The sequence below is a fragment of the Anomalospiza imberbis genome, chromosome 7 (assembly GCF_031753505.1).
Source record: "Anomalospiza imberbis isolate Cuckoo-Finch-1a 21T00152 chromosome 7, ASM3175350v1, whole genome shotgun sequence".
NCBI classification, from domain to species: domain Eukaryota; kingdom Metazoa; phylum Chordata; class Aves; order Passeriformes; family Viduidae; genus Anomalospiza; species Anomalospiza imberbis.
In genome coordinates this window covers 6828740-6853406 of record NC_089687.1, presented here as the reverse complement: position 1 = coordinate 6853406, position 24667 = coordinate 6828740, and the positions used below count along the sequence as shown (strand labels likewise).

Genomic DNA, 24667 nt, shown 5'->3' with positions numbered 1-24667 from the left:
ATGTCTACCACATGATTTTAATTACCACTAGATTTCAATTTCTGTAATTTTAGTATTGCTGCTGATGTTTCAGACAACAGCTCCACCAATAGAAAAAAAGAAAGGACATATCTGCATTCATTATGTATTACGTCATGGCAACATAGAGCACCACAAGTGTGTTTAAAATGATTAGTCCATGATATAATTTAATTTTCTTATTAGCTAATTAAGGAATGCATTAGCCAGAGTCTGAAATACATAATCAAAAAACCCTAGGAAACAAACAAACAAGACCACAACAACATAACAGTGAAAGAAACGTAAGAAATGTGTGTTTTCTGCTCTTGCCATAATCCAGAATGTTAATTATGAGTAAGGATTCCTATTTACTCTGGCACTGGGTTAAGAAAGATGTTGACAGACTGGTTCCTGGGAAACACAAAATTTAACTTGATACCATCAACAAAATAATATATAGCAAACACCAGCTGCAACTGTCAAGAATCACTGTTTTAAATATGCTCTACTGAGCTGGGTTTCGCAATAAAACACCCAGTAGCCAAAAATCCCAGAATCAATGGATCCCACAGGCATAGGAAGATCCTGGGTCCTTGTACTGCATAGTAGAGAAAAGCAAGATCTTTCCAACCAACTGTACTGAAAAAACTCTGGTTTCTAAAGCTTTCCCACAAGGCTGTGTACATGTAGTTTGTTGCGGCAGAGCCCTCTTTCAGCCCCCCCCAAACTGTTCTGCTAGCTCAGCCTTGGGGACTTCAGAGGAGCAGTGCCACAGAAACCAGGAGAGAGAGGCTCGTTTTCCAGGTGTTTATTCTCTGGTGGTATGCAGGAAAAGAGACCGAACAATGGCGGGAAGGTTTTTTATCTAGGTCTGGGTCTAGGGGGGCTGGAGCTATCTGGCACTCAGCCAATGGGGTCTAGCTAAGGTTAAGGGTCATTCGGACATTCCTATCTGTGGGGCCCAGCTGCAGGGCACCCACTGAACTGCAACAGTTTGTTGATGGTTCTGTTTTTCCAATCCTTTCTTTTTTGGTGGTATTTCTCACTTTATCCTCAGACACAGTTCATGCACTCCAACCAAGTCCTGCATTCCTGAATTTAACACCAGCTAAAAGCTGCCCCTGGCTCTATAGCCAGTGACCAGTCCAGCATCTCATGAGACATTTTTCCAGTCTTCTATCAAGAAATTTCTTCTACAGCTATTTACTGGGTTTATTTAAGCACGTGAAAAACCACTGTTGCCAAACCAGTGTCAGTAAAGTTCTTCCTTCAACAGATTTATATTTGCTTCAGCAACCCAACAAGCTACCAAGTTGCTAAGGGTTTACTAAAGGGCAGAATATTCAAGGCATTTGCAAACTGGTTATGGAGAGCAGCCAGGTGGACCACTGACATTTCTTTGCACATCTTAAATGCCTCAGTCAATTTCAGTTGTAAATTTTCATCTTTAGTGGAGATTTCAAATTATTTCTCCAGTTATTTCAGCACTTTTTTCTTTCTTTAATTCCTTGGTCTTTTTTTTTTTTTTTTTGATGACTTGTTCAACACCTTTACATTCCCTGCATGTTAATTTACAACCTAGCAGATCACACTGAACAGATCAAGTAGTCATGAACTATGCATGTACTCTGACTCTCTTCCCAGATATCTGCAGTCCTTCCCAACTCTTGCATTGCCTCAAGACCTACAATTCAAGGACTCTTCTAAAAAAAACATCAAATATTCATCCCACTCCCACATTCTCTTTCATTAATGAGCCAGCTAGGCAGAGTCAAGCAGTGCCTCAGGACCTACAACCTTTCAGTGGTTTAATTCCTGATCTTGCTGAATGTTTTAGCCTCAGCTTTTATTTCATGTGGGCACCAATGACACATCCAGAAGCAGTCTGAGCAGCAGCAGGAAGTGTGACAGAGCTCTAGAAGTGGCAGTAAAGGACTCTGGAGCAAAAGGAGTTTTCTCATCAATCCTCCCAGTCAAAGCAGAAAGATTTGAGATGGCTGAATCTGGAGAATCAACAAATGGTTACAGGGCTGGTGCCACTGCCAAGGGCTCAGCCTCTTCTGAGCTGTGTGCTGCGGTTGACACCCTGGAGGGAAGGGATGAACCAAAGGGATGAACTCTGAAAAAGAACCTTCTCATCTCACCCCAGAAAACAAGAGAAATCAAATGATCTAATAAAAATGAAATGCATTAAACAGAGTTAAGCTCAGCAGGACACATTTGCATGATGGTTTCAGCACTCCAGTTCCCCTGAAGTCAAATGGAAATGCACTGGTTCCTCTCAGCAGAACTTGGCACAGCAAGCACTTCTGTACTCTTGGGAGTGCCAGCCCATGGAATGCTGCAGCTCCAACTGCCATATGGCTACAGCTTAAGTAAGACTTTGCATTTCTTTCACATCTTAGCATTTTATTCTCAGTATTTAATTCATAGCACATCATGAGTCAGGCTGTATTCTCTGTGCCTTTTCCTGGGGGTGTGTTTTTCAGTCTATATGTTCTCTCTCAGTGACGTTCAAGAGCTAGGACTGAACCTAACACTGCCGTCCCATGAGAGGCTTTACAATGATTTTAACAGATTTTGGATCAATCTCTTGCTGTCAAGTTCGTGAAACAGAAAGTTTTATAAATTTGCAAAACACAATTAATTGGCAATTCCACTTGGCTTTTGCCAAGGAGATAAGGGTTTTTTCAGATATGTTAGGATACACAGACAAGTGTAATATTTAAATCAATAAAAGACAGACCTATAAATAAAGAACTAAACTGAAGCTACTCTGGCATACCTTATTCTGGTAAACAGACCCCTGCAGTAAGGCAGAATATGGCCAGGCACACAAAAACAGGAATAACACACAGCACAGCCTAAGCACCCACACAAATTTGCACCACTCCATCCAGGAGTCTGAGGGAGGAGGCCCACAGAAAACAGGGATTGTGGCAGACCAGGTGGAATTAGAGGCAGATATGATACAAAGATTCTTATAAGCTGAGCAAGCAGCCAGCAGGCATCACTGCAACACATTCCCAGCACCAAGGAGGAAAAATAATTACGCGCAGTGTTTCAAGCTAGAGATTGAGTAAACACAAGAGGAAATTAGAAATGTTCCACCCTCAAAAATCTGACACAGTAAGAGTTGCCTTAGGCAGCACAACCATCTCACCGTCTCTTTGCTGTCAGTACTGTGGTGGCTCTCCTGTCAGCTCTGGAAACAGGGATAACCAGGCTGACTATCCAGTGATTCATATTCCCAGCATATGGGAACACTCTTTCACTTGATACTGAACTCATCATGAAACCCTAGCTGTCTTCAACTGTTGGGCATGGCAAGTAATTCACTGACTTAATTCAGCCTCATTAAAGCAGAGGGATTATATGAAAGCAAATTAAAAATGAGCATAAAAAAACAGGAAAATATGTTTACTATTTTGCCTGTTCACTTTACTGGCTTACCATAGGGATATGTTAAGTCTTCTTTTGTACTGGGACTTATTTTCTCTTTTTGATACTTTACAAGTTTCACTTGAAAAAGCACAACAGAAGATTTCAAAAATATGTTAATTGAATGTTGACAGGAATCTCTGTGGACACCCACAAAAGCAAGATACTAAGAAAATGTCTGTTAAAATCTCCAAATCTGTGCAGGAAGACTAATTTTAATCACATTTTTCTGAATTTATTTTTATGAATCAATGCCACATCAGTCCTTTATGGCCTTTTATTCCAAACTGTTCTCTATGGAGCCCTGCCAGAAAGGAACTCACAGCCCTGGCAAGCTGTTGCATGAGCCTGAGTTAAGGCATGTAAAAATACTGCTTACTTTTCCTTAGTTTTTAGAAAAAGAATATGAAGATGTGACTGAGACACTTCAGTGTGGCTTTTTCTGTTGGTTTTCTGTGGTTGTTTTTTTAACTCCTACCAGTAATACAACAGTTTCATCAAGCTACCCTTTATTAGAGGTGTTTCAGCACAGAACCTACCTTATCCCCCTTCACTGTAAACCTGCAGTCCATTCCAGGGGACAGTTGAACTATTTTCCAACCAGATGGGATGCTGCCAGCAATGGCAGTACGCAGAAAAACCAAAAACAGGCCATTCTGCAATTCTCCGCCTAGATGCCCAAAATTTGAGTAGGAATTTTAAATCTTTTTTATGCACTAGTTGGAAAAATTCTTGATTCAATCTTCACCTGATTTTCTCAGCTACCATATGAATCACCAATAGAAATGCTGCACAATGATGCAGAACACAATTCCCACTGTGATCAATACAGCACTGCATATGTAAAGACTTTTTTCCCCCCATAGGATATATACATCAAACATTAAATATGAAAAAAAATTGCTTGCAAAGTAAGCATAAAGAAGACATGAATCACTGCTATACTCTTTTAAAAAAATAAAGTGATTCATATTCAAATTTCTTGAGACAAGTACAAATATAATACAAGCATCAATTTCAAAAGACGTACTATAGTAAGAATAATTCAGTAAGATGCAAAATGGAAGATTTACAAATCCATTGCAGATACAGGTCACTTGATACAGGTTCTGCAAGGGAAAACAAATTGCAAAGGCCTAACCATTGCTGTGTTGGCTAAAAAGAAACTGAAAGTCCCAGCCACAGAGAGGTTTGCCTAAGGAGAGGCTGCGTGTCTGGGAGCCAGCAGTGAGCTGACAGGAGGAAAGACTACTTGCTGACATGAGAAAATGTTTTTGTCAAAGCTCTGGAATCTGTAGCCTCCCAGCTTGACAGCAAAAGCTCTGCAGGCCCCTGGCCCAGGCAGAAGTAAGGAAGGGTACTCACATGTACTCCCTGTGTGCAGAGTGCACTGCGGCCGCGTTGCTGTAACGCCACAAAACTATCGCTGATGACAAAACATCCAGGGTGGCATCAAACTGCAAGAGAGACACAGTCAATTGTTCTGTGGGCCATTCAATGTGCCCTGCACTAAGAGCAATGCATTTACCATCCTGCTGCACAGGCACAAAGCAGCTTCAAAGAAATCACATTAATGAAAGCACAATTTACGTTTATTGAATTGATCTTCACGTTTTTGCCATGTATTATCGCACAGTGATACATTTCAGAGTTCAAAAAAGTCCATCAAAGGATTAAAAAAAATTGAACTTTTAATCTATCACCTGTGAAGAAGTTAAGAAAAAAACAAACATCAGAGTCTGCCACTGTAGCACCTCAAGAGTTAAAATACTAATATGATCCTAATGCAAAGACAAGTGTAGAAAAATGTCAAGCATTCCTTTTTCCTGCAGTCACTAATTTCCTCCAATAGCTTTTGTTTCCAAGCAAGAAAATATTAACTTTTTCTCCAAAACCCCACTCAGATTTTATCCTATATGAATTTACTATTCTGTATCATCAGCAAAATTGCCATGTTTGTATTCCCAATTAATTTTATGCAGATGTGGTGTCAGGAACACTGAAAACTAGGCTTGTCCCACTCTAAGAACTTTTACTCTCATGTCAAACTTCCTACAGAGTCAATCCGACCTTCAAAATTGAAAGCTAAAGATAAATTATTTGATATGAGTCATTGCTTGTCGTTAGGAATTTTTTGCTCTGCCACTAATCCAGAAAGTCATGGCAAGGACTGGAGAGGAAAGCTGTCATCCCAAAGTCAAGAGCAGTCTTACCATCAGCTTCAGTGGGAACAGTTCAGAAGAGAACTTCAGAATTTGGTTCAAGTTCAACAACAAAACTGATGTTTAGTTGAGAGATTTTGTATAAGAAAACCGTATCTGCTGGATAACATCTATCAACAATAAGGCATAAGCATGGGGTTTAACACCAGGATAGGACTTAATGGGCAGAAACTGAAAAAGTATAATTAGAGTATCTTTGCCACCCTTTCCAATGCTTGACTTTAACAATATGTTATCTAATCCATTATTGACCTTGCACATCTTTGCATGAACTTACCATAAGAAAAAATGCAGCATTTCATGTTCAGAAAAAGCCCTTGGAAAAGAAAAAAAAGAGTAGATAATATTTCAATTGTATCTCTACTTACAGCAAATCCAAAGGATGATGCACTGTATCTCATTACGGAGACAGCTGAAGGAAAGAAAATATTATTCAGAATCACTTTAAACTTTCTTTGCATTTTTTTTTCTTTTTCTGTTGTTCAAGAGCTACAAAACCAGTTTTAACATATGGATTTACTTTCACCCAATTCCCACTAGAACAACCTGACCCAACACATAAAAATGTCTACAGGAAATGGTCAGAACACTGACGAGATTTCTTCCAAAACTGTAGCTGGGGAGATTGAACAGCATTCAGAAAGTCTGCTCATGAAACAAGCTGTGTTTTAGATTTGAACAAAACCATTTTGAAACTACAATATCAAACTCTCAGAAAACTTAACACATCTCAAAGTGCTCCTTGCTCCAGCCAGGAGTTTCAGGCCACCTGAAGTGGATGACAGAAAACCACACAGGCCCACTGAGACTTCTTGAGTGCCATCTTTTTGGCAAAAAGCCCCAAGGTAACTCACACAGCCCCAAGAAATGCTTCAGATCCCATCATTTCAGTGGCTTCCAACACAAAAATATCAGTAGGAAAAGTTTTGAGCAGCCCAGGTTTTGACCACATAGTACCTTCTAAAAAATAACCAAGACTGAAAATGTGCTAACACCTAGGGAAAAAAAAAAAACTACAATTTTTAAAATTTCACTCCTCGCATCCTAATTTCATCACCTCAGTTTCCAATTCTAGGAAGGCCTGTACCAGAACAAATACTTCAACAGCAGGCAGAAGGCAGGAAGAGAAGTCTCCTGGAGTCAGGACTTCACCAAATGCAGCTCTCAGGGTCACAGAAACCCCAGCCAAGCTCTCAGGCACTGAGCACCCCATCCTTCTTGCTGTGTTTTGTGAAGGGCCACCTGAGCCTCTGCTCCCTGAATAAACTCACAGAACTCCAGCTCCAGTATTAAGAGGGCTTGAAATAAAGCCTACAAGGATTGATTTGACTACTTTTATATGAACAGGTACCAGCTAACTTAATAAGAACATATTTTTGTAGGGAAAAAACCAAATGAACCAAAAAACCAGACTCACCAATGACTTTGTCAGTCTCAGGCTGACAAACATAATAAATCATTCTCAGTGTTCATTAGAGCAGCTTGGCAGAACAGAGACACTATGATTTGACTGTTCTTTTCAGTAACAGCAAGCTGCAGTTCTGTGGCACTTATCTGGATAAACAGAAATTAAATTCTTGGGGAAAAAAACCCTTTTGTTATGGATCCAAGACCTAGGTGTGGTCACGAGCAAACAGATGTCACAAATATTTGGACTTTATCATCACATTTGGCCAAAACACAAAGAAAAGTCATCAAGGTTCCTCTCCAGACTCCAATTTTCTCAAAGCTGAAGAGTATTGAAACAGTGTAGATTTGCATTTCCCTCTCATTTTAAACCATAATTTCCCACACTTCATTCCCTAGGTAAAAAAAAGAAGCTATATTTCTTGGTCAGACTTACCAGCGATCTGCAAATTTCAACACTTCACTGCATAATAACATATTGCCTATCAATTTTTCATTGTCTGCCTCCTTAGAGGCATATAGTTTCAAAATCAGCAGAAGTTGCAAAAAAAAAAATGATGGGGATTCACAGGTACATAGAAACTTGCAATGTTCCTGTCATTGCTGCTTCCATATGATGCAGTTCAAAGCAACACATTTACTCCTATTTCTAGCTTACCCCTCTAGTGGAATTAACTCCTCTGTTTTTACTAAATTGCCAGTTTCTTTCCCAACTCAGATCCAGACTTGAAACTAATTATATGGTTCCTTTAAAAATGAATATGTAATTTCTCTGGTGATGAACTGCATACAGATAGCAGTTCCACACCTTAAGGATGCTTGAAGGGAGATATTTGGTATATTTAAAGCACAGGGAATTCTGCATGAGAACTATTTTTATTTTATGTATTCTATCACAGCAGTAACACACAATCTGTTTGTCCTGAGCCATCTAAAACAGCAATGAAAAACAAGTATTAACTAACAGTGTCACAACTCTGCTCAAACCTTTTTGCTAATTAGTGAATATGACTAGTACTGGCAACCTACAACTCTAACTTTTAGTGGCAGAAGGCCATAATAAAGGTAATAAAGACCTTTTAAGCACTGGAAAGATGTATTTCTATATTATTTATTTACATACTGGTTTTCTAATGGAATAAACAACACATTTCTTTTCCTTTCAGAGTCAAATAACAACGTTAAAGCACCTTCAGCCCTGACTCAAGCACATTAATACTTCTAGCTGGCACGTACAGTCATAAAGCCCCCCCAGTAAGTCATCCCAGCTTAAACAGGATGTTTGCCCATGAATCCAGTCTCTGTGGCAGTGAAAGCAGTCTAATATTGGATTACAGGGTATCAGCCAACACAGGCTGCACCAGACCAACCACATCCACTAAAAACAACTGGTTCCCCCTCCAGACGCTGGAGCTGAAAGGACTCTTGTGGAGGTTATTTCTTAGCAGCCAAGCATTTGAGAGCCCTGGGCAGAGGAATACTTGTGGTCCTTATGCCTCCAGTGCCACTGCTGGGCTCCAGGAAGGCTCTGCAGGGATGGACCACAGAGCTTCTGCTGATCCCTCACCTTCCCTCTTCCCAAAGTGCATTTTCAGCTACTCCCAGATGGGAATAAAAACCCCCAGAGATTCCTAATCTCCATACTGAGCCAGAACAACGGTGGCAAACAACGAACGAGGAAAGAACAGAGCAGGCAGCAGAAAACCACTGTGAGGCCACATTTAGCAGCTGCACTGCCATGACAGTGGGAGCCTGCTTTTAGCTGTTCTATTGGCTAAATTGGACAACGTTTTATTACCTCTACAATAAAGCAGATAATCCTAATGCATTTTCCTGACATTTGTAAACAGAACTTGCAAGCAGTCAGAAGCTAAAAATAGAGCCAGCACAGTAAGCAACAAATCTCCCTCTGTCTCCACCTGCACAGCAATATCAGTTTGTGAAGTCTGCTGGCCTGTAGGTCAGGTTTTGCTGGAATTCCTTCGCCCCTTTCAACATGATTCCAAATAATTTTTTTTTTAAATAGCCTATTTCCCACACTTTCGACAAAATAAGGGTTTTATTCGTTTCATGTGCCTCAGAGAGAAATCATGTAACTGGGGCCTTAACTCCGCAGAGTAGTTCCAATTTAACTTTCCAGACATCTAGTCTGCCACCAGCCTTTGGCAGGATTAATCCAGCACAAATTTGTTCCAGGGTGAGGACCCTGCAGTTACCCTGGGACTCTCATTTCCTCCCCTGTGTTGGGAGGGCTCCCTGGCACCTTTTTGTACAAAGCTAGGAGACGAGAAATAGGATAGAAAATTAACTCTGACTCCAGGTTTTTCAAACAAAAATTTTTGGGATGAGTCTGACTACAAATGAGAGATGGTACATAAAAACTGCTCCTCCATCTGTCATAAAAATCTCTTCTTACCTACTCAGAAAAGGAAAAATTATTTTTAGGCAGCTCCTCTAGATGGGACAATCACTCCATCATGTTTGCTTTGAAATTAGACTTTCTGAAAGACACGCTTGGATGTCAGCACATAAAATACCAAGGCTTCAAAAGCACATGACCTGCACTTGGCAGAAATCAGTCAGGCAATGTGAACACTGCTGAAAGTGGTGGGTTTATGTCTCTATATATTACAATGCAGATCTTGCAGGTTGTACAGTCACGAGCAAGAGGAACTGGAAGTTCTGCTGAATCAGAAGTTAGACTGAAATACAGTCTGTTGTCATTGCCTAGTGTTGGTAAAATATCTAAAACTAATGTTACAACAAATATTTCAAAATAAATCCCTTCCAAACAGAGAAAAACAAGTAAGCAGTTATTTCCTAAAAATCCCTCACAACAACTGAAGGAAAAGAACAGACATGTCTGATAATGCTAATACTTGTTAAAAATGCTACTGACCCAAATCAACAGGTGCCTCAGGTGCCTTCTCCCTTCCCCAAAATTCTAGTAGGGCAAAATTTAAGGATTTTTATGCACATGCATTAAATTTCTGCAACCAGCATCTACAAATGGCTGCCACACATGCAGTATCTCAGACACAAGTCTGCCAGATATCTTATCTTCATGGGTAAATCCAGAGCTATTCATCAGTGTCATCCTTCTAGATCCAGTTTTCCATCCCAAAGTAATTGGAAAAAGTGTAAAAACATTATCTATACAAAAGCTTTGGCTCATTTTCTCCGTTTATATTGCACCATTTAAAGGCCCTCATTCCTGCTCAGTACCATTACACTGGGATGTATCCACCAAGTGAAGCCTAAACTTCATGCACATCAAATCTGGATCTTCATCTCATTAGAATTCATGATCAGTTGTAGAGAAGTCCCAAAGAGGGTTCATTTTTCCACCTGCCTGGAAGGTGTCACGGCAACGCCGTGCAGAATGAACTGCAGGAGAGTCCTGGGAGATTTCAGTCCTTGGGGAAGTTCAGCTCTGGGAACTGAGTGAACGAGGCTCTAGAGCCAGACATCAGAGCCAGACACCAACTCTTCAGCTCTGCCACTGCCTGGGGCATCACGCTCAGGCCAAGAAACCAGAAAAAATCCTCAAGGCATCCTGAAAAAAATCTTTGCAGATTCAGTAAGGCAAGAAATTTTGCTATTGGCAGTAGTAAAACCTTCCAGGAATAATTGTCTTTCCTTGTCTATGATGCAGTTAATTATTTTGCTCATTTGTTTGGCAATGGTCAAATCTTTAGCAGCTACAAACTTCTATAACTTCATTTTCTTCAGTAATGTGCAATAGCATATATAAGTTGAATGTATTCCTCATTTATTATTATTATAGAAGAAGAAAGTTTCAGGATTTTGTTCAAAGGTTTTTCCTTGAGTTTAATCAAAACAATTCTTTCCAGTTTTATTCATGTTAGCACATATTTAACATTGTATATTACTATTATTATTATTATTGCTGATTTCAGTATTTTCTTTATTAAGTGGTTCATTTTCCAATGTTTCAATTATAGAAGTTTTTAACACCTGTTTTGTGGATCTTGAAAAGAAACACCAGTTCTCCCCTATCTCCCTTTGCTTACATGTTTTTTGTTTCCATTTGAAACTGATTATCCATTATACCATGGTGCTCAGCAATAGTAACAAAGAACCAAGAATGGCAAAACAGTCCAGAACCAGACCTCACTTAGGCTGCAGATTCACTTCTGTTTTATTTGTTTCCGCTTCCCCTTTTGCCACCAAAAGACAGCCAGACCTCCCTTGGCATGTCCCACAAATGGGCCAGAGTGGGCAAACCCACAGGACTGCCCAATCCTGAACTCTGAAATAATCCTACTACAGAAAGCAAGGGGTGACTTTCCAAATGATGAAAACATTTGTTTTTTCATCATGCCTTGTGGAGAACACAGTGACCCAGCTGCAATACACAGCAAACTGAGCATAGCAGTGATCTAAAGAAGCCTGGTAGAAAGCCCCTGAATGACAGAGACACACAGACATTGACAGTAAATCTGTCCCTGATTTCAGAAAAAGAAAGAAAAAAAATGTCTGGGATATCTTTTAACAGCTACTGAAATATCTTCTATGTACAGCAAGCTTTCCCTGCCACCCTTCAGTGAGTAGAGCACTAATAAATAGATAAATGGTCAGCCAGCTATAGCAGAGCTGTCCATTTTCTGTGGCACTCTTTCCCAGCATTGCTAGAGATGAACACCAGGAACCATTTCTTTAGGGAAAGCTGTTTGTAAAGCCAGAAATCAGGCAACTCCCATCAGGAGGAGTTAGCAGTAATTTCCAGAGCTGCTCAGGAGCAATATTCCAGCAATATTCCAGCATGTGCAAGTGCTCTGCAAAGCACAGGAGAGAGCAGGATCCCTCCTGTCTGGCATCCCACTGCTTCACACACGCCCATGCTTCCTCTCTCAGGTGCCAACCTTCTGTTTTCAAACAAGATCATCTCAAAAAAAAAAAAAAAAAGAGAACACAAATAAATCAGAGCAAAGGAGGACTTGGTCTTTTTGTTTCGTTTTGGCTTTCCAGGGGGCCGGAGCTAAAGGAGGTCCCATATGTTACAGCTCCAGTTGAGCTTTATCAGGTTACTAAATGCATATGTCGGCATTTCAGAATAGAAATAATGAAACTTTTAGGTCTATAAAAAACCAGATAGATACATGGTGCAAACTCTCTGCAACTGACTATACAGGTGCATACTTTCATCTGTTGTATTTCAAATGGGGTCACTTGAAATGCCTAAAATAACTCACTGCAATGACATTAAAGCACATTGTCTTTTAATGAAACTATGTATTATTGATGCCCCAACTCCTAATATAACAACTGAAATGGCCTAGAATGTTGCAAGTGCTTGTAACTGAACATTTACCAGGGAGGATTTTGCAGCTTATGCCTACAATCCAGAAGCTTTGTAATTTCAAGCCTGGAGTGAGCTTCCAAAACCAAAGGAAGCTCTTTGACCCTGAACTGGGACAAGGAAGTGGTACCTTGGCTAAAAAAGCCACAAATTACCACAGATGTTGGGTGACATCAGAAACACTTAACAGCTGTTTCTAAAGCCCTCTGGCCAAGATTTATAACTCGCTGTTTTCAGACAAGGGTTATATAGATTTAATGACCTGAGAGACTCTCCAAACACAAAATTTCTCCCAATTTTTGTTTCACTGACTGGAGGCAAGAGAGGCATTCTACTCAGCACAAAAGAAAATAACCTGGTTTTGGGAGTCTGACCAGTTGATTTAAAACAAAATTAACAAAATAAGCCAGGACACTGAGGTGAAAACCCTTATCTGACCTAAAGGGTCTCTGGAATCTTCATAGGGTTCAACCAACTCATGTTTTATAAATGCATCCTCAAACCTGTAACAGCTAGGACACAGATTAAACATTTTTACCAATCACTGAAGGTTTTGAATTGTTAATCAAAGAGATGAAACAGTGCCATTATTCTCAGGTTCTGGTAAGTTCCTGTCCTGTGGTCACATTAGAAAGATGAAGAGATCCTTTCAAAAAGATAATTAAAGAGAGATATTGTACAAAAGCTCAGATGTATTAACATAGAATTTATATGCAAGGATTCAGGGTAACTGCAGCACAGCCAACAATAAATGGATGAATATAATTGGCTGTGCTACTGACTGTGTATTGGTGTCTGTAAGAAAAAAATATTGTTAATAACTTTTATTTAGAAGCATAGCACACTTCCAAGAAAGAGCATAATCAGTGAGAACTGCATCCCCTGCCCCTGGCAGGGTTGTTTGTCTGTAAAGAAGCCTGCTGGTTTCATTTTAAAAAGGTGCTCAATTTGAAGTCTGCCAGATTTAGACTAGAAAAAAATATATCAGAAATGTCCAAGTGCCAAAGTTCTAGATTCAGGGTATTTTTTATTTATTTTTGCTCTCTATTTTCATGCTACTATTTCAGACTTGACTGTGAGCAAGTTGGGGTGTTTTAGAAATCAAGAGCACTAAAACAAATCAGTGCTGCTGTTTAAAAAAAATAAAAACAATTAAGAGCAGCAGCCAGACAGACACAACCCAGTTTTAAATACCTGGAATCACACTGCAATCTAAGCTCTGCTCCATATAAACTGGCTGAGAGAAGTGCAACATGGAGGATGCAGACCAAGAGAGGATTTAGTTAGCTTTGTCTTATATCACATTCTAGAAGTATATCTATATTTCTAGAATAATTGCAACTATCCTGCAGCTCCGATATATTTCTTAAATAAGAAAAAAACCCTACCTGTGGTTTAAGTTTACTCCAGTACAACTCTTCCCTTTAAATGTAGAGAAAATAAACACATTTTAGCCATGGTATGCTTTTAAAACCAGTCCACAAAGGCACTGGCTAAATTCTCACTTTCCCACATGAACTGTAAGAAATCTTTTTTAGTAGCTACAATCCATGACACAATATAAATGAATTTTCAACTTATGAACAAACAGAAATTTGTCTAACAGGAAAACTTCCACTGAAATTCCAGGTGAATATACAAATTTTTTGATCAAAGTTCTTTTATTTCCCCTAGAATTTCAATAAAGTTTTAAGCAGCTAATCAAATGAAGAAATGCATTGCAACAGCTTGTATTTACCATGAAAAGTTTTCCAAATGAATTAGAATCTATTTTATTTTATGGATTTTCACTTTTCCTTTCAGTGTGTGTGTGGAGGAAGTTATGGGTTTTGAGGTCATTATAGACATGTAACTATATTTACAATTACATAAAAATTTTAAAAAAAGTCTTCCTATTTCAGAGGAAAGGAAACAGAATTGCATCAGGGACCAGAGGAGATATTTGAAGATCAGGGATCCAGAATAATTTAATAATCCAGAAGGACTGGACTCTGAAGAGAGAGTGTAACTGTGTGAAAAGGCAGGTAGATCCAGGTGGGGCACAGTCCCACACACCCTCCTGCCAACCCTTCCACATTTCCTAGGATTCTGTCTCTAAAACAGGGTGCAAGGACTTCCACAGCCCAGGGGGTTAGACACAGGGAAAATCATTTTACCCTACAAAAAGATGGAGTAATTCTGCAAAGTGTGACAGCAGGCACCATCAATATCTTATCTATTTGAATAAAGGGTGTCCTGCTATGACCTGCCTTTTATATTTCACATTGTCAAAGCCTTCACTTTTAGAACTGCAAACTTTACCCATGGAAAATTACCCCAATTAGAAACAATCTGGAGGAGCTTTATGGCATTTCCACAGCTCAACAGTTGTGAGAGACTATTTTTATACTAAAAGTATTTGAACAGGCTTCTGAAAATCAAAGCAGTTTTCCTTCTATAGAGAAATACAGCACGTCTTCAGAAGTGTATCAAGTGCTGAAAAAGAATATTCATTTGAAAATGATTTTGCATTGTCCCTTAACTTGCATTAGTATACTCTAATTATAATTACTGAAACTGATATGACTTGTGCACCCCCACTGATAGGTTTTAAAGCTTGGTTCTGTCCTGCTGAAACCTCTAGAACACAAATGCAGTGAAGCCACGAATGCAAAGGTGACTATTTTAAGCATCCCTCATTTTAGCTCCCTTTGAAAAGTTCTGAATTTGGAACAGAGAAAAATGAGTCCATACAAAACTGTCAGCTGGACACCAAATAATGAATACACCCAAAAAAATTATAAGAGAGAGCTATTAAAAATTACATTCAAAGTCAGGCATCTGAGAACATAGAGGCAGGCTGAAACTTTTTTTAAAAACCATTTCTAGTATAACCACCTATCTGTGTTCCATTTTTTTATGAAGCTAAAGGAAGATATTTGAGTGGCATTTTCCTTGATATTCTTGTCTGGTTCCTCCCTTAACTCACAGGTGGTTGTCTTGCAATGCTGTTCTTGAGGAAGATAAACAGAAATAGAATAAATTCTCTTCACGTCTACATTTGGGATTTAGAGACCTAAGGCTGCTCCTGGTTGGAGCCCATGCACACCTGACCAAAACCAAAGCTGGAGATTGATATTATATATAAAATATATTTATATTTATTTCTCTGTGTATGGCTCTCCTGAACGAATGGAACAAGGTGTGTGAGCACAAGGCCAGAAGAAATTCACACTCATAAAATTTCATCTCATACTAAATGTTTGTTCTCCGAGCATTTTAATGAACTTAGAAATATGAAAACCAGAAAAGATCCAAACTGAAAAGCATTGGTTGTTGAGAGATAATTAGTTGCCTTCACAGCCCTTTTCATCATCCCTATCGATTTCAGAGACAAGACACATATCAGGGCACCCCTATTTAATTAGAAGGCTGGTGAGCAGCTCCAGAGCCAAAATAAGCTGCCAAGTACAATTAAGCAGGCTGCCAGAATACAGCACAATCTTAGAGATTTTCCTTTTATAAAGGGAGATTAGGAATGCACCATCCCAGACAGCTCAGCGACTTCCTGGGGAAACTTTAAAACCTGGTGATACATACATGTCTAAACAGAATTCCAGTTTAAAGTGGCTTTTTGATGTGAAAAGATTTAGATACCTCAACTGACTGTGAGAAAGGACATCTGACCAGACTTCTCCAGCCCACTTGTGGTATGTAGGAGCCTGAGGACTTGTTCTCAGAACTTAAGCACACAGCACACCATGCTAAGGACCTCCACATACTTCTTCAAACTGTTCCATACCCTGTTAAATCCTTCTAGTTAATCTTCAGTTTTAACAAGTGAGAGTTCCATTTCTGCCATTTAACATCATAAACTACTAAAACTCTCACAGAGGTGTTCCCACACTATAAGAATCTGCAGTTTTAAAAATGTAAAATCACTTGACGTCTCTTTACTGGTCAGTATGTTCAAGAATTTCTTTATGAGGCACATTTGACAAAGCACCAAAATTCACACCTGGAAGGATTATATTGGAATAAAGTAACAGATATTTTGGAACAGAAGGCAAGTTGGAAAAATATCACAATTACAATAAATTTTACTGGTCCATTTTGCTAAGAAACCTACAAAACGCCAAAGCAACAATGGTCACTCTGAATCAGCAAGTTTATTCATACTTTAATCTCAGTACTGTCCTATCAATATTTATTTACATTTACTGTATTGTCAGATAATCTGTGGCAGTTTATCACTTAGATTGTGATAAAGAACTAAGAACTGACTAAGGACTCATTTCTGTGGTCAGATAACTTGAAATAAAGAGATGACTGAAAATGCTGCTTTTTTCATTCAGTTAGACCAAATGGCAGATTTTATCACTTATTTCCTTATATTTTATAATGGGTCATGATCAAAGCAACATTAAACTAACATTTCCACCTCGGATAGGGAAAATTATGTTATTTGCACAAAGCAGTGAAATAGTCCAGGTAATTCAAGTAAAATGGACTGATTTCAACTCATCAATTAAAAGATAGCAGACCCTGGCTCTACTTCTTATACAGCTCTGGAATGCCAGGAAATCTTCAAGTTTGAAGTGGATTACTAATACTCCATTAATAAAAACCACCAAGAAATGAAAATTCACCCTTCTTGCACAAATTTAATTAAACAGTCAAGTTCTGAACACAAACAATTCTGCTAAACAGATCAAAAGTCAAAAAGAAAAATAGAAAAAATAAATCCTTTGCGCAATCTTTTCTCTTTCTAAGCTGAAATATAAACAAACCTTCTGGGGAGAGGAGCAACTGTCTGCTGGTTCTCTGTTGCATGTAACTGTAGGGAGGAATTGCAGGCCCTTCAGACAAATCTCTTGCTCAGACAACGTGTTAATCTCCACAATCTATTGCTAAGGGCTGCAATAAAGAACCCTGTCATCAATCCTGCTTCAGCGCTGTAGCACGGGGATGCTCTGACAGCAAGGATGCCACAGACACACATAAAATAGCTCTGCACTCAGGCTTGGTCTACAGCCCAAGAGCAAACCCAATGTATCACATCAGCTGTGAGCTCCAAGTCATTAAACAAAAATTAAAATGAAATATGAGCCTTACCAGCAAATGTCCTTTGTTCTGTGTTTGTTTAAACAAGCCCTGTTAGTAGCTTTTAAATGTGGTAATTCTAAATAAAGTGTCTCACAACATTTTACAGCTGCTGCAGTTCTCTTCCAATTGCATGGTCTTGACAAGAGGCAGCAATAGGAGATCATATCCAGCAATTCAAAGACAGGGAAGAGCTTCCCTGACAGAGCCAGAGATGTAAAACTAAAAGAAAACCCCCTAAGTGATTGACATACCACACTGCTCTGCATCTGCCCAATTTTAGAGTAATTGGCTTGACACATCTTCTGCTAATTCTGATCAAAGTAACAGAAGACTTGCAATCCTCTCTGATGAGATGAGCTTCATTTATTTGGACAGAAAACAGTCCAGATAATATCATAAAAAATGTGATGATAAGACAGATATTACAAGGTGGTACACCGCTACTTACAACATGTAATCACATCAATAAAACTCAAACTACATCCATTATTTTTCCTGTTCCATGCACAACTCCAAGGAGCAAGCTCTCGGAAAGCCCTACAAACATATTCCCAGGATAAAACCTGTTATGTCAAGCAGCATATACATATTTTTTTAACATACAAAGGACTTCTGCTGTTGATCTTTTTGCTTTTCTTTCCTGTTGTGCAGCCTTCAAAACTAAGATGAAAATGTTATGGATCAGTATACAGGGAATGTTTAAAGCATGGCTGATATGCACTTCACTTGGAGTCCTAATGACTTTTCAGTGGAAGACACTAAGCACCAACAATCTCTGGAATCATCCAAAATATCCTGACTTAATTTTTCTGAAATGATAAGCATAGTCTCTGAAAATCCAGTTTCAAGATTTCTGCAGTTGGCGTTCTGAAAATGGATGTAACTTGAAATGAGTTAAAATGTTTTCTACAATCATCAGACAGCAAAAGTTTTAAAAAATTTTGGCAACACTATATTCTTTAAAACATCTTTTCAGATTATTAAAAGCAAAAAAAACCAAAAAAAAACCCAAAAAAAAACAAACACACAGACAGGAACACACACACATTTTTATCATTCTGAGATCTTCATTTGCTCTCCTTTCAGAGATCAGCCAGTATCTACTCACTCTCTGGCTCCACATATCAGTAATGATGGGTTTGGGTTGGGTTTTTTTATTTCATTTCTAAATCATGTTGAAAACACTTGCTGGTTTAAAAAAGCGAGAAACCTATAATTACTAACACCAGAATGCTGGGCTTGTATTTACAAAAAACCCAGTGGTCTGGATTTGTGGTCACCAATCCTGACCCTCGAAGCTCAGATTAATTCCGAAGAAGAGGCAGCGTTTGGGATGCCCGCGATTGCAACACTGCTGCAGCACTGCAGATCGAGCAAAGGTGCCTTGCTCCCCATTCCCACTGTGCCAACTTGATGTTTTCCTTCCTTGCAAGGCGAGGCTTTAAACCTCCTCGGCCCGATGGCCCCGTGCAGCCCCAGCCCGGGTCCCCAGATGAGAGAAACTCCGCTGCCCTTGGTGATGGATCCCAGCCTGCATTTCCCTCCCCTGCTGCCTGCTGGGGAAGACACGCTCCTTCTGCCAAGCCTTCCCAGCCAAAACAGGTATTTCATATTCGCTGACAGCTCTATGTGAGCTCAGCCACTGCTCTGGATGACCCCCCAGCCTCCCCCACAGGTGAGACATCCTTCTCAGTTTACAAGTTATTGTATTGTTTTCCCTGGGTTGCTCTTACTCATCCTTCCAGCTGCCTGGTGGTCAGGGCCATAAGGCAATGCTAAGTCTGCTTTGCAGCAGCACAAAAGACACTGCAGCAAGTTCCTTCAGCCACTTTAAGAGACAAATCAAGAACATAAAAATCAGCAGAGTAAAAGGAATGCAAATGATTTGAAGTTAATGCGTGCAGGCACACAAATTAGCTATTTTTGTAGCCTTGTTATAGAAGAGTCTAACAAATATTTTCCCTCTACCCCTGAGGAGAGACTGTTGCAACATTCAAAAGAAGTAGACGATATTATTATGTTAATAGCGGCTTACTTTTGAAAGGAAGAAAGAACAAGTTACTTTTTGTCACCCATGCAAAGAGAATTACAGTGAGTTCCAGAGTACTCTGAATTCACCTTGCTCTGTATTTCATGGTAACTTGACTGTATACACAGCAGTACCAGTGCAGAGTCTCAGATGTGTAAATTTACACCAAGTTCCTCACATATGCTTGTTTATTTATACTACTTGATTATCTTATCTTCATGCAATTCTCTGTGTTTGTAACACTCAGCTGAAATTTAGAAGTTCCCATTTTGAATAGAGTGTAGTAAAGTCTAAAAATTTCCATGGAGATAACTTGATCAATGATAGTGCTGGATAAAAGAATACTTACAAGTGAAAACATTATTTTGCAAATATAGGTTTGCAATGTTGAATGATAATATCCTTTCTTCAAATGAGAATTTTTAACAGCTTCTTAAGCATCCTGATTACTTCCTTCTGCATACTATCTCTTAAAAAATATGCTGCCATACACTATTTCATTCTGTCAAAAAATAAAATAGAGAAAAGGCAATTGAAAAGAATCTCCAGAGAGAAAAAAACTGATTCAGAGCTAGAGCTGAGACTCCTCTGGGGTAGGAAGTAGGAATGACACAGCTGCTCCAGATGGAAGCCATGAGATTAGTCACAGTTCACACATAAAGTCTTGAAAGGGCTTAAGAACAAATCTGAAAGTTCTTCTGCAGCAAGAATTTATCCTTGTACAGGAAAGGAGGTGATCACTCTGAACATGCACAGTGCAGACACACAGTTCTAATAATGTTTGTAAAATGGATTTGCAATCTCCCATGTGTCAGAAAGCTCTTATGACACAGAAAGCAATCTTTATAATATGCATTTATCTATAGGCTCATCATTTCAAATAAAATAATTACTTATTTCTGGCCTCCTGTGCACTTTTTATAAATATATGACAAAAAACCAAGGGCCGTGGTTCAGGATCAGTCACTAGGTACACTACAAGCCCACTTTCTGCATTTAGCACTGCACTCCATTTTGAGTTAACAGCCACAAGACTGTACGGGAGGGATCCTGGGGCACAGCTCCCCCAGCTATGTCATCCAAAACCCTGGTACACAAATGAGCTCTTGGAATGACAGTTCACTTTCTGCATTCCAAACTGATGCAATCAAAGTCCTGATCGTGGTCTGATGGATCCCAGTCACAACAAGGAAAATTCAGAGGAGGAAAGGATCAAAAGACTAAATCCTACTCTAAAGATTCCATTTATTTACTTTTTTTCATTTTCTTCCTTCACATGCATGATCTTCCCAGGAATGCACAGCAAAAGCATCCCTCTTTTGTATAGAAGACTTCTTTGGAATTTGTTTTTGTTTTAACAGGAACAAAATGACACATCCCTACCTGGCCAGCTGTGTCTTAAAGCCAACACTGATTCCTACCTGATTTTACTGTTAGAGTTGAGCTTTGATTTAACAAAATCAACAGGTTACAAACTTCACAGTGGGAATTATGAGCAAACTCACTCACTGGCACGGCTTTTAATATTCTTCTAATTTCCTGCCTAGAAGGGAAATAACTGTGTTCTCCTGTTCTTGTACAATTACAATTATTTATAAAATTTATCTTGCCCATTAGTAGCTCAAACATCTCCTTCCCATGACTCTGACTGGCACCCACACTGTCCAGGGCTGGCTCCCCTGTGCTGAGGTGGCTCAGACCTCCTCTCACAGTGACACAGCACCAGCCCACAGCTGGGACCTCACTGGTTATCTGAGCAGAGATCTGATAATCACTGACTCAGATGCATTTGCAGAACACTTGCATTAACACTAATTTAATTGGAAATATTTTCAATATCAGAGTCTCAATAGATAATGACTTGTTGGGGTGTGATACTGATGAAGTAGGCTCCAAAATAAGCCACTTCCTTAAGAACTGGGTAATGACTTTTGACCAGTCATTGCTTTTGCTGCAAATGAAGCATTTACTCAAAAGCAAATACAATAAAGAAGTAAAAAGTGCTTATCAAGAGTTATTAAGTAAATGTGATGGCAAGAACTTTAAATAAAATTGCAAATTATCTTTGTTCATGATATATATTTTTAATACAAATTATTCTCTCAATTATTTCTGCTATTATGTCATGTCATGGAACAACAAGAAGCAGTAATTATTTGATCCATATCTTTGATGTTCTTTAACAAATTCAGGATTAAAAGTCTGCAGCTTTATACTGATACAAATGGGATCAATGAATTCTTCTATTCTACAGTGAAAGAAATTGTAAAAACAGGGGTTGGCATTTGGGAACTGCAGTACTGAACACAGGCCAGATAATTAATTTCATTACAGGTGCCATTGAGAGCAGTCCCAGAAAGAAAAGTTCATTGAGACAGCTAGAAGAATATATGCACAGACAAATGGAAACAAGTTTATAAATACCCAGTAATATTAGATATTTCACATGCATTCAGATTGCCTGGTTGTGCCAAACTAGTTGCCCTATATAATTCAGTTTCCACCTATCTAAAATACAGTCTTTATCATTTATTGATACAACTAGTTTGGCAGATTTAGATAGAAGTCTGAATTGGCATTCAGCAATAACCAGATTCAGATTCTTACACCTTAAGAAAAGGCTAATTAAAGTCACTTTGATTATTTGCAAATTTGGATCTGATAATAGTCAGGGGCTGAGCCTTAAACACTCTGTGATGTTCAGACGAACTGTCAAAAAAGTAAAAAACTCTGCTGGTGTTAAATTTTTTTTAAATCTCTGGCAGCTGACCTGAAATGGAGGTACAGCATCTGTTTCCTCTCAGCACCACTTTAAATTTGTACAGTTCCATTCCAAGAACATTTTCAACTGCTTATAAAATTAACTCTGTGAGCAAGTTCTGATCCATAGGCAAAACAACTGTTAAAACAAAGCACATCAGTAAGGTACTGGTTCATCCTTAAACTTCAAAAGAACTGCTTAAGAATCCGTGTAAAGGTTTATCACAGCAAGGATAATGAAAACTTCCTTTTTTTCTTAAAGAAACCCTAAAGTAACTCGAAGAACAATTTGCAACTCACCTTTTATTTTACAACTAGATTGAAATATTGTGTGAATAAAAATATCTAGAAACAGCACCAAAGGAAACCCTGTAAAATGTCATTACACGGGTTTGTACAGATCATTATAAACTTTAAAAGACAGAGGAGTGTCCGCACATCAAGTCCTGCAGAGATGAGGTGATTTCCTAGAGTTTGGTCAATTAATGGTATACCTTGATGTTACTTTAAAGATGCAGATCCCCTCTGTAATAGATTTTAGTGCAATGTGTTTCTTGTGACACATAACTCCATTATCAGAATGTGAAAATTACACAAATGTCTATTCTTATTTTTCCTTTGGCTTCTTTTGGAACTACTGCAGAACAAGCACCATCCCTTAAGCTGCTCAAGTACTGAAAAACAGTAAAAACAACTGGCCAAAACCACTCCCTCAGCCCCTAGGTGTAACTGAGGATTTGAGAAGCTGTAAGGAAGTACAAAGCAGAATTCACATGGAATCAAATGCAAACTAGCCACTTGTTTACATCTTCCAGCTAAAGAAAAGGACAGTATAGCTCAGGAAAGGTGCTAAACAAATGCTTCCATGTGTTTTCCATGTGTGCGTAGGCACAACCACACATGCATTGGGAGGAGGGAAGGTAAACCAAACTGAGCTGACAGAGATGGCATTTGGGACATTTGTGGAAACGCAGAATGGAAGAAGTAGAGCTGGCCTAAGCCATCAAAGACAGGAACAGTCACACCTGTAAGCAGCCATCACCAGCAGATCCCCGTTCAGCCGTGTGTCACCAGCAGAAAACGCTTCAAATGGGGGAGAACAAGGGGAATTGTGTGGAGGCTTAAAAAAACCTCTCCACACTCACCCCCCAAGGCCAGCTACGCCTTTTCCCACCTCCCACAGCGAGAGCAACACAGCTCGGCTCCTGAGGTGAGAGGCTCAAAGCCACAGGTGAGGTTTGGCTCCAGCTTGGGCAAGGCTGAGACCTGCTTCATCCATCCTGCCACATCTTCATCTGTTGCCATGACAACACTGACATCTCCCCATGCTGGGAATTGCTCTCACTTTAAATATTGGATAAATGAACATAAATCTTGAATATATCTCATGCAGCTATTGTTTGTGGAATGGGGGCAGGATTCCTCTTAGTTTTATTAGAGGAAGAAATATTACACAGATCAGTCATGCTGTTATACACTGAACACTGAAGAATCTCAACAGTGCAAACCAGAAAAACTGTTAATATTTTTATGAGAAGAAGCATAGTAAGGAGTTCTGTATCTTGAGCACAGACAAGCAGTTTCAACTAATTTTCACTCCTTAAAAATTCAGGTGTATCAGAAAGCAAGGCTTTCACAATAATCTATTTACAACTAAGAAACCTAAAGTGTGTAAAATAATTTTTTTTTTCAAATGTCTCAATATACTAAAGTGAATATTTTGTGGAGATTTCCAATTAACAGGTTTGGATCTCTTTTTTTTTAATTCCTTTTGGATATTAATCATAAACACTGAACAGATTTTTTAGGATAATAACACTCCCATGTGTCTCTAGGTGAGTTTCAAAGCATGTACTTGGAAACTTGTAACAGTGATTCCATTATTTTTAATTCTGCATTCATAAAAGTATTTGAGACAAACCTAGAAATAAATTAAATCGTTCTGGTTTTCTGTTTGATTAAAATAATTTAAGAACAGATATGCAAACAAAGAGAAAAAAAAGAAGAGCCAGCCTTTTAAAAAAATCAGGTTTTCACTGCAAAGGCCTATGAAGACATTCAAGGCAGTAGGTATTATAAAGTAAAACCACCCACAACAGAAACCAGCCTCTTGTGTGAGCTTTCTGTCCTGTTCCATGGAGCTTCTACTGTGGTCAGATAACACATATTTATACTTTTTATTACTTATATACACATATTGCAGAATCAGATGACCCTGGGGAGCAGGGTTTGTTTGTTTTTTTTTTGGCAAATAACACAGCAATGTTGTAAAGACCTATAAGGGAAGGCATTAAATAAGGTCAGACTCATCTTTAATCATTCCCTGCATTTTATTTATAGAAAGGCAGATAGATATTTCATCTTTTCATTTTTCTTTCAGGCCCACTTTTGGTGGCTGCT

General features: G+C 38.9%; 1 protein-coding gene across 2 annotated transcripts in view; it reads right to left on the bottom strand.

Annotated features, from left to right (window-relative positions):
• Positions 1 to 24667, bottom strand: part of TMEM163 (transmembrane protein 163) — an 87924-nt gene that overhangs the window by 28416 nt on the left and 34841 nt on the right. For both annotated transcript variants that reach the window (XM_068195213.1, XM_068195214.1), the window contains 2 exons: positions 6032 to 6075; positions 4807 to 4898 (listed from right to left, as the gene is read on the bottom strand). In XM_068195213.1, coding sequence (XP_068051314.1) covers positions 4807 to 4898; positions 6032 to 6075 — 136 coding nt within the window. The remainder of the gene's footprint in view (positions 1 to 4806; positions 4899 to 6031; positions 6076 to 24667) is intronic.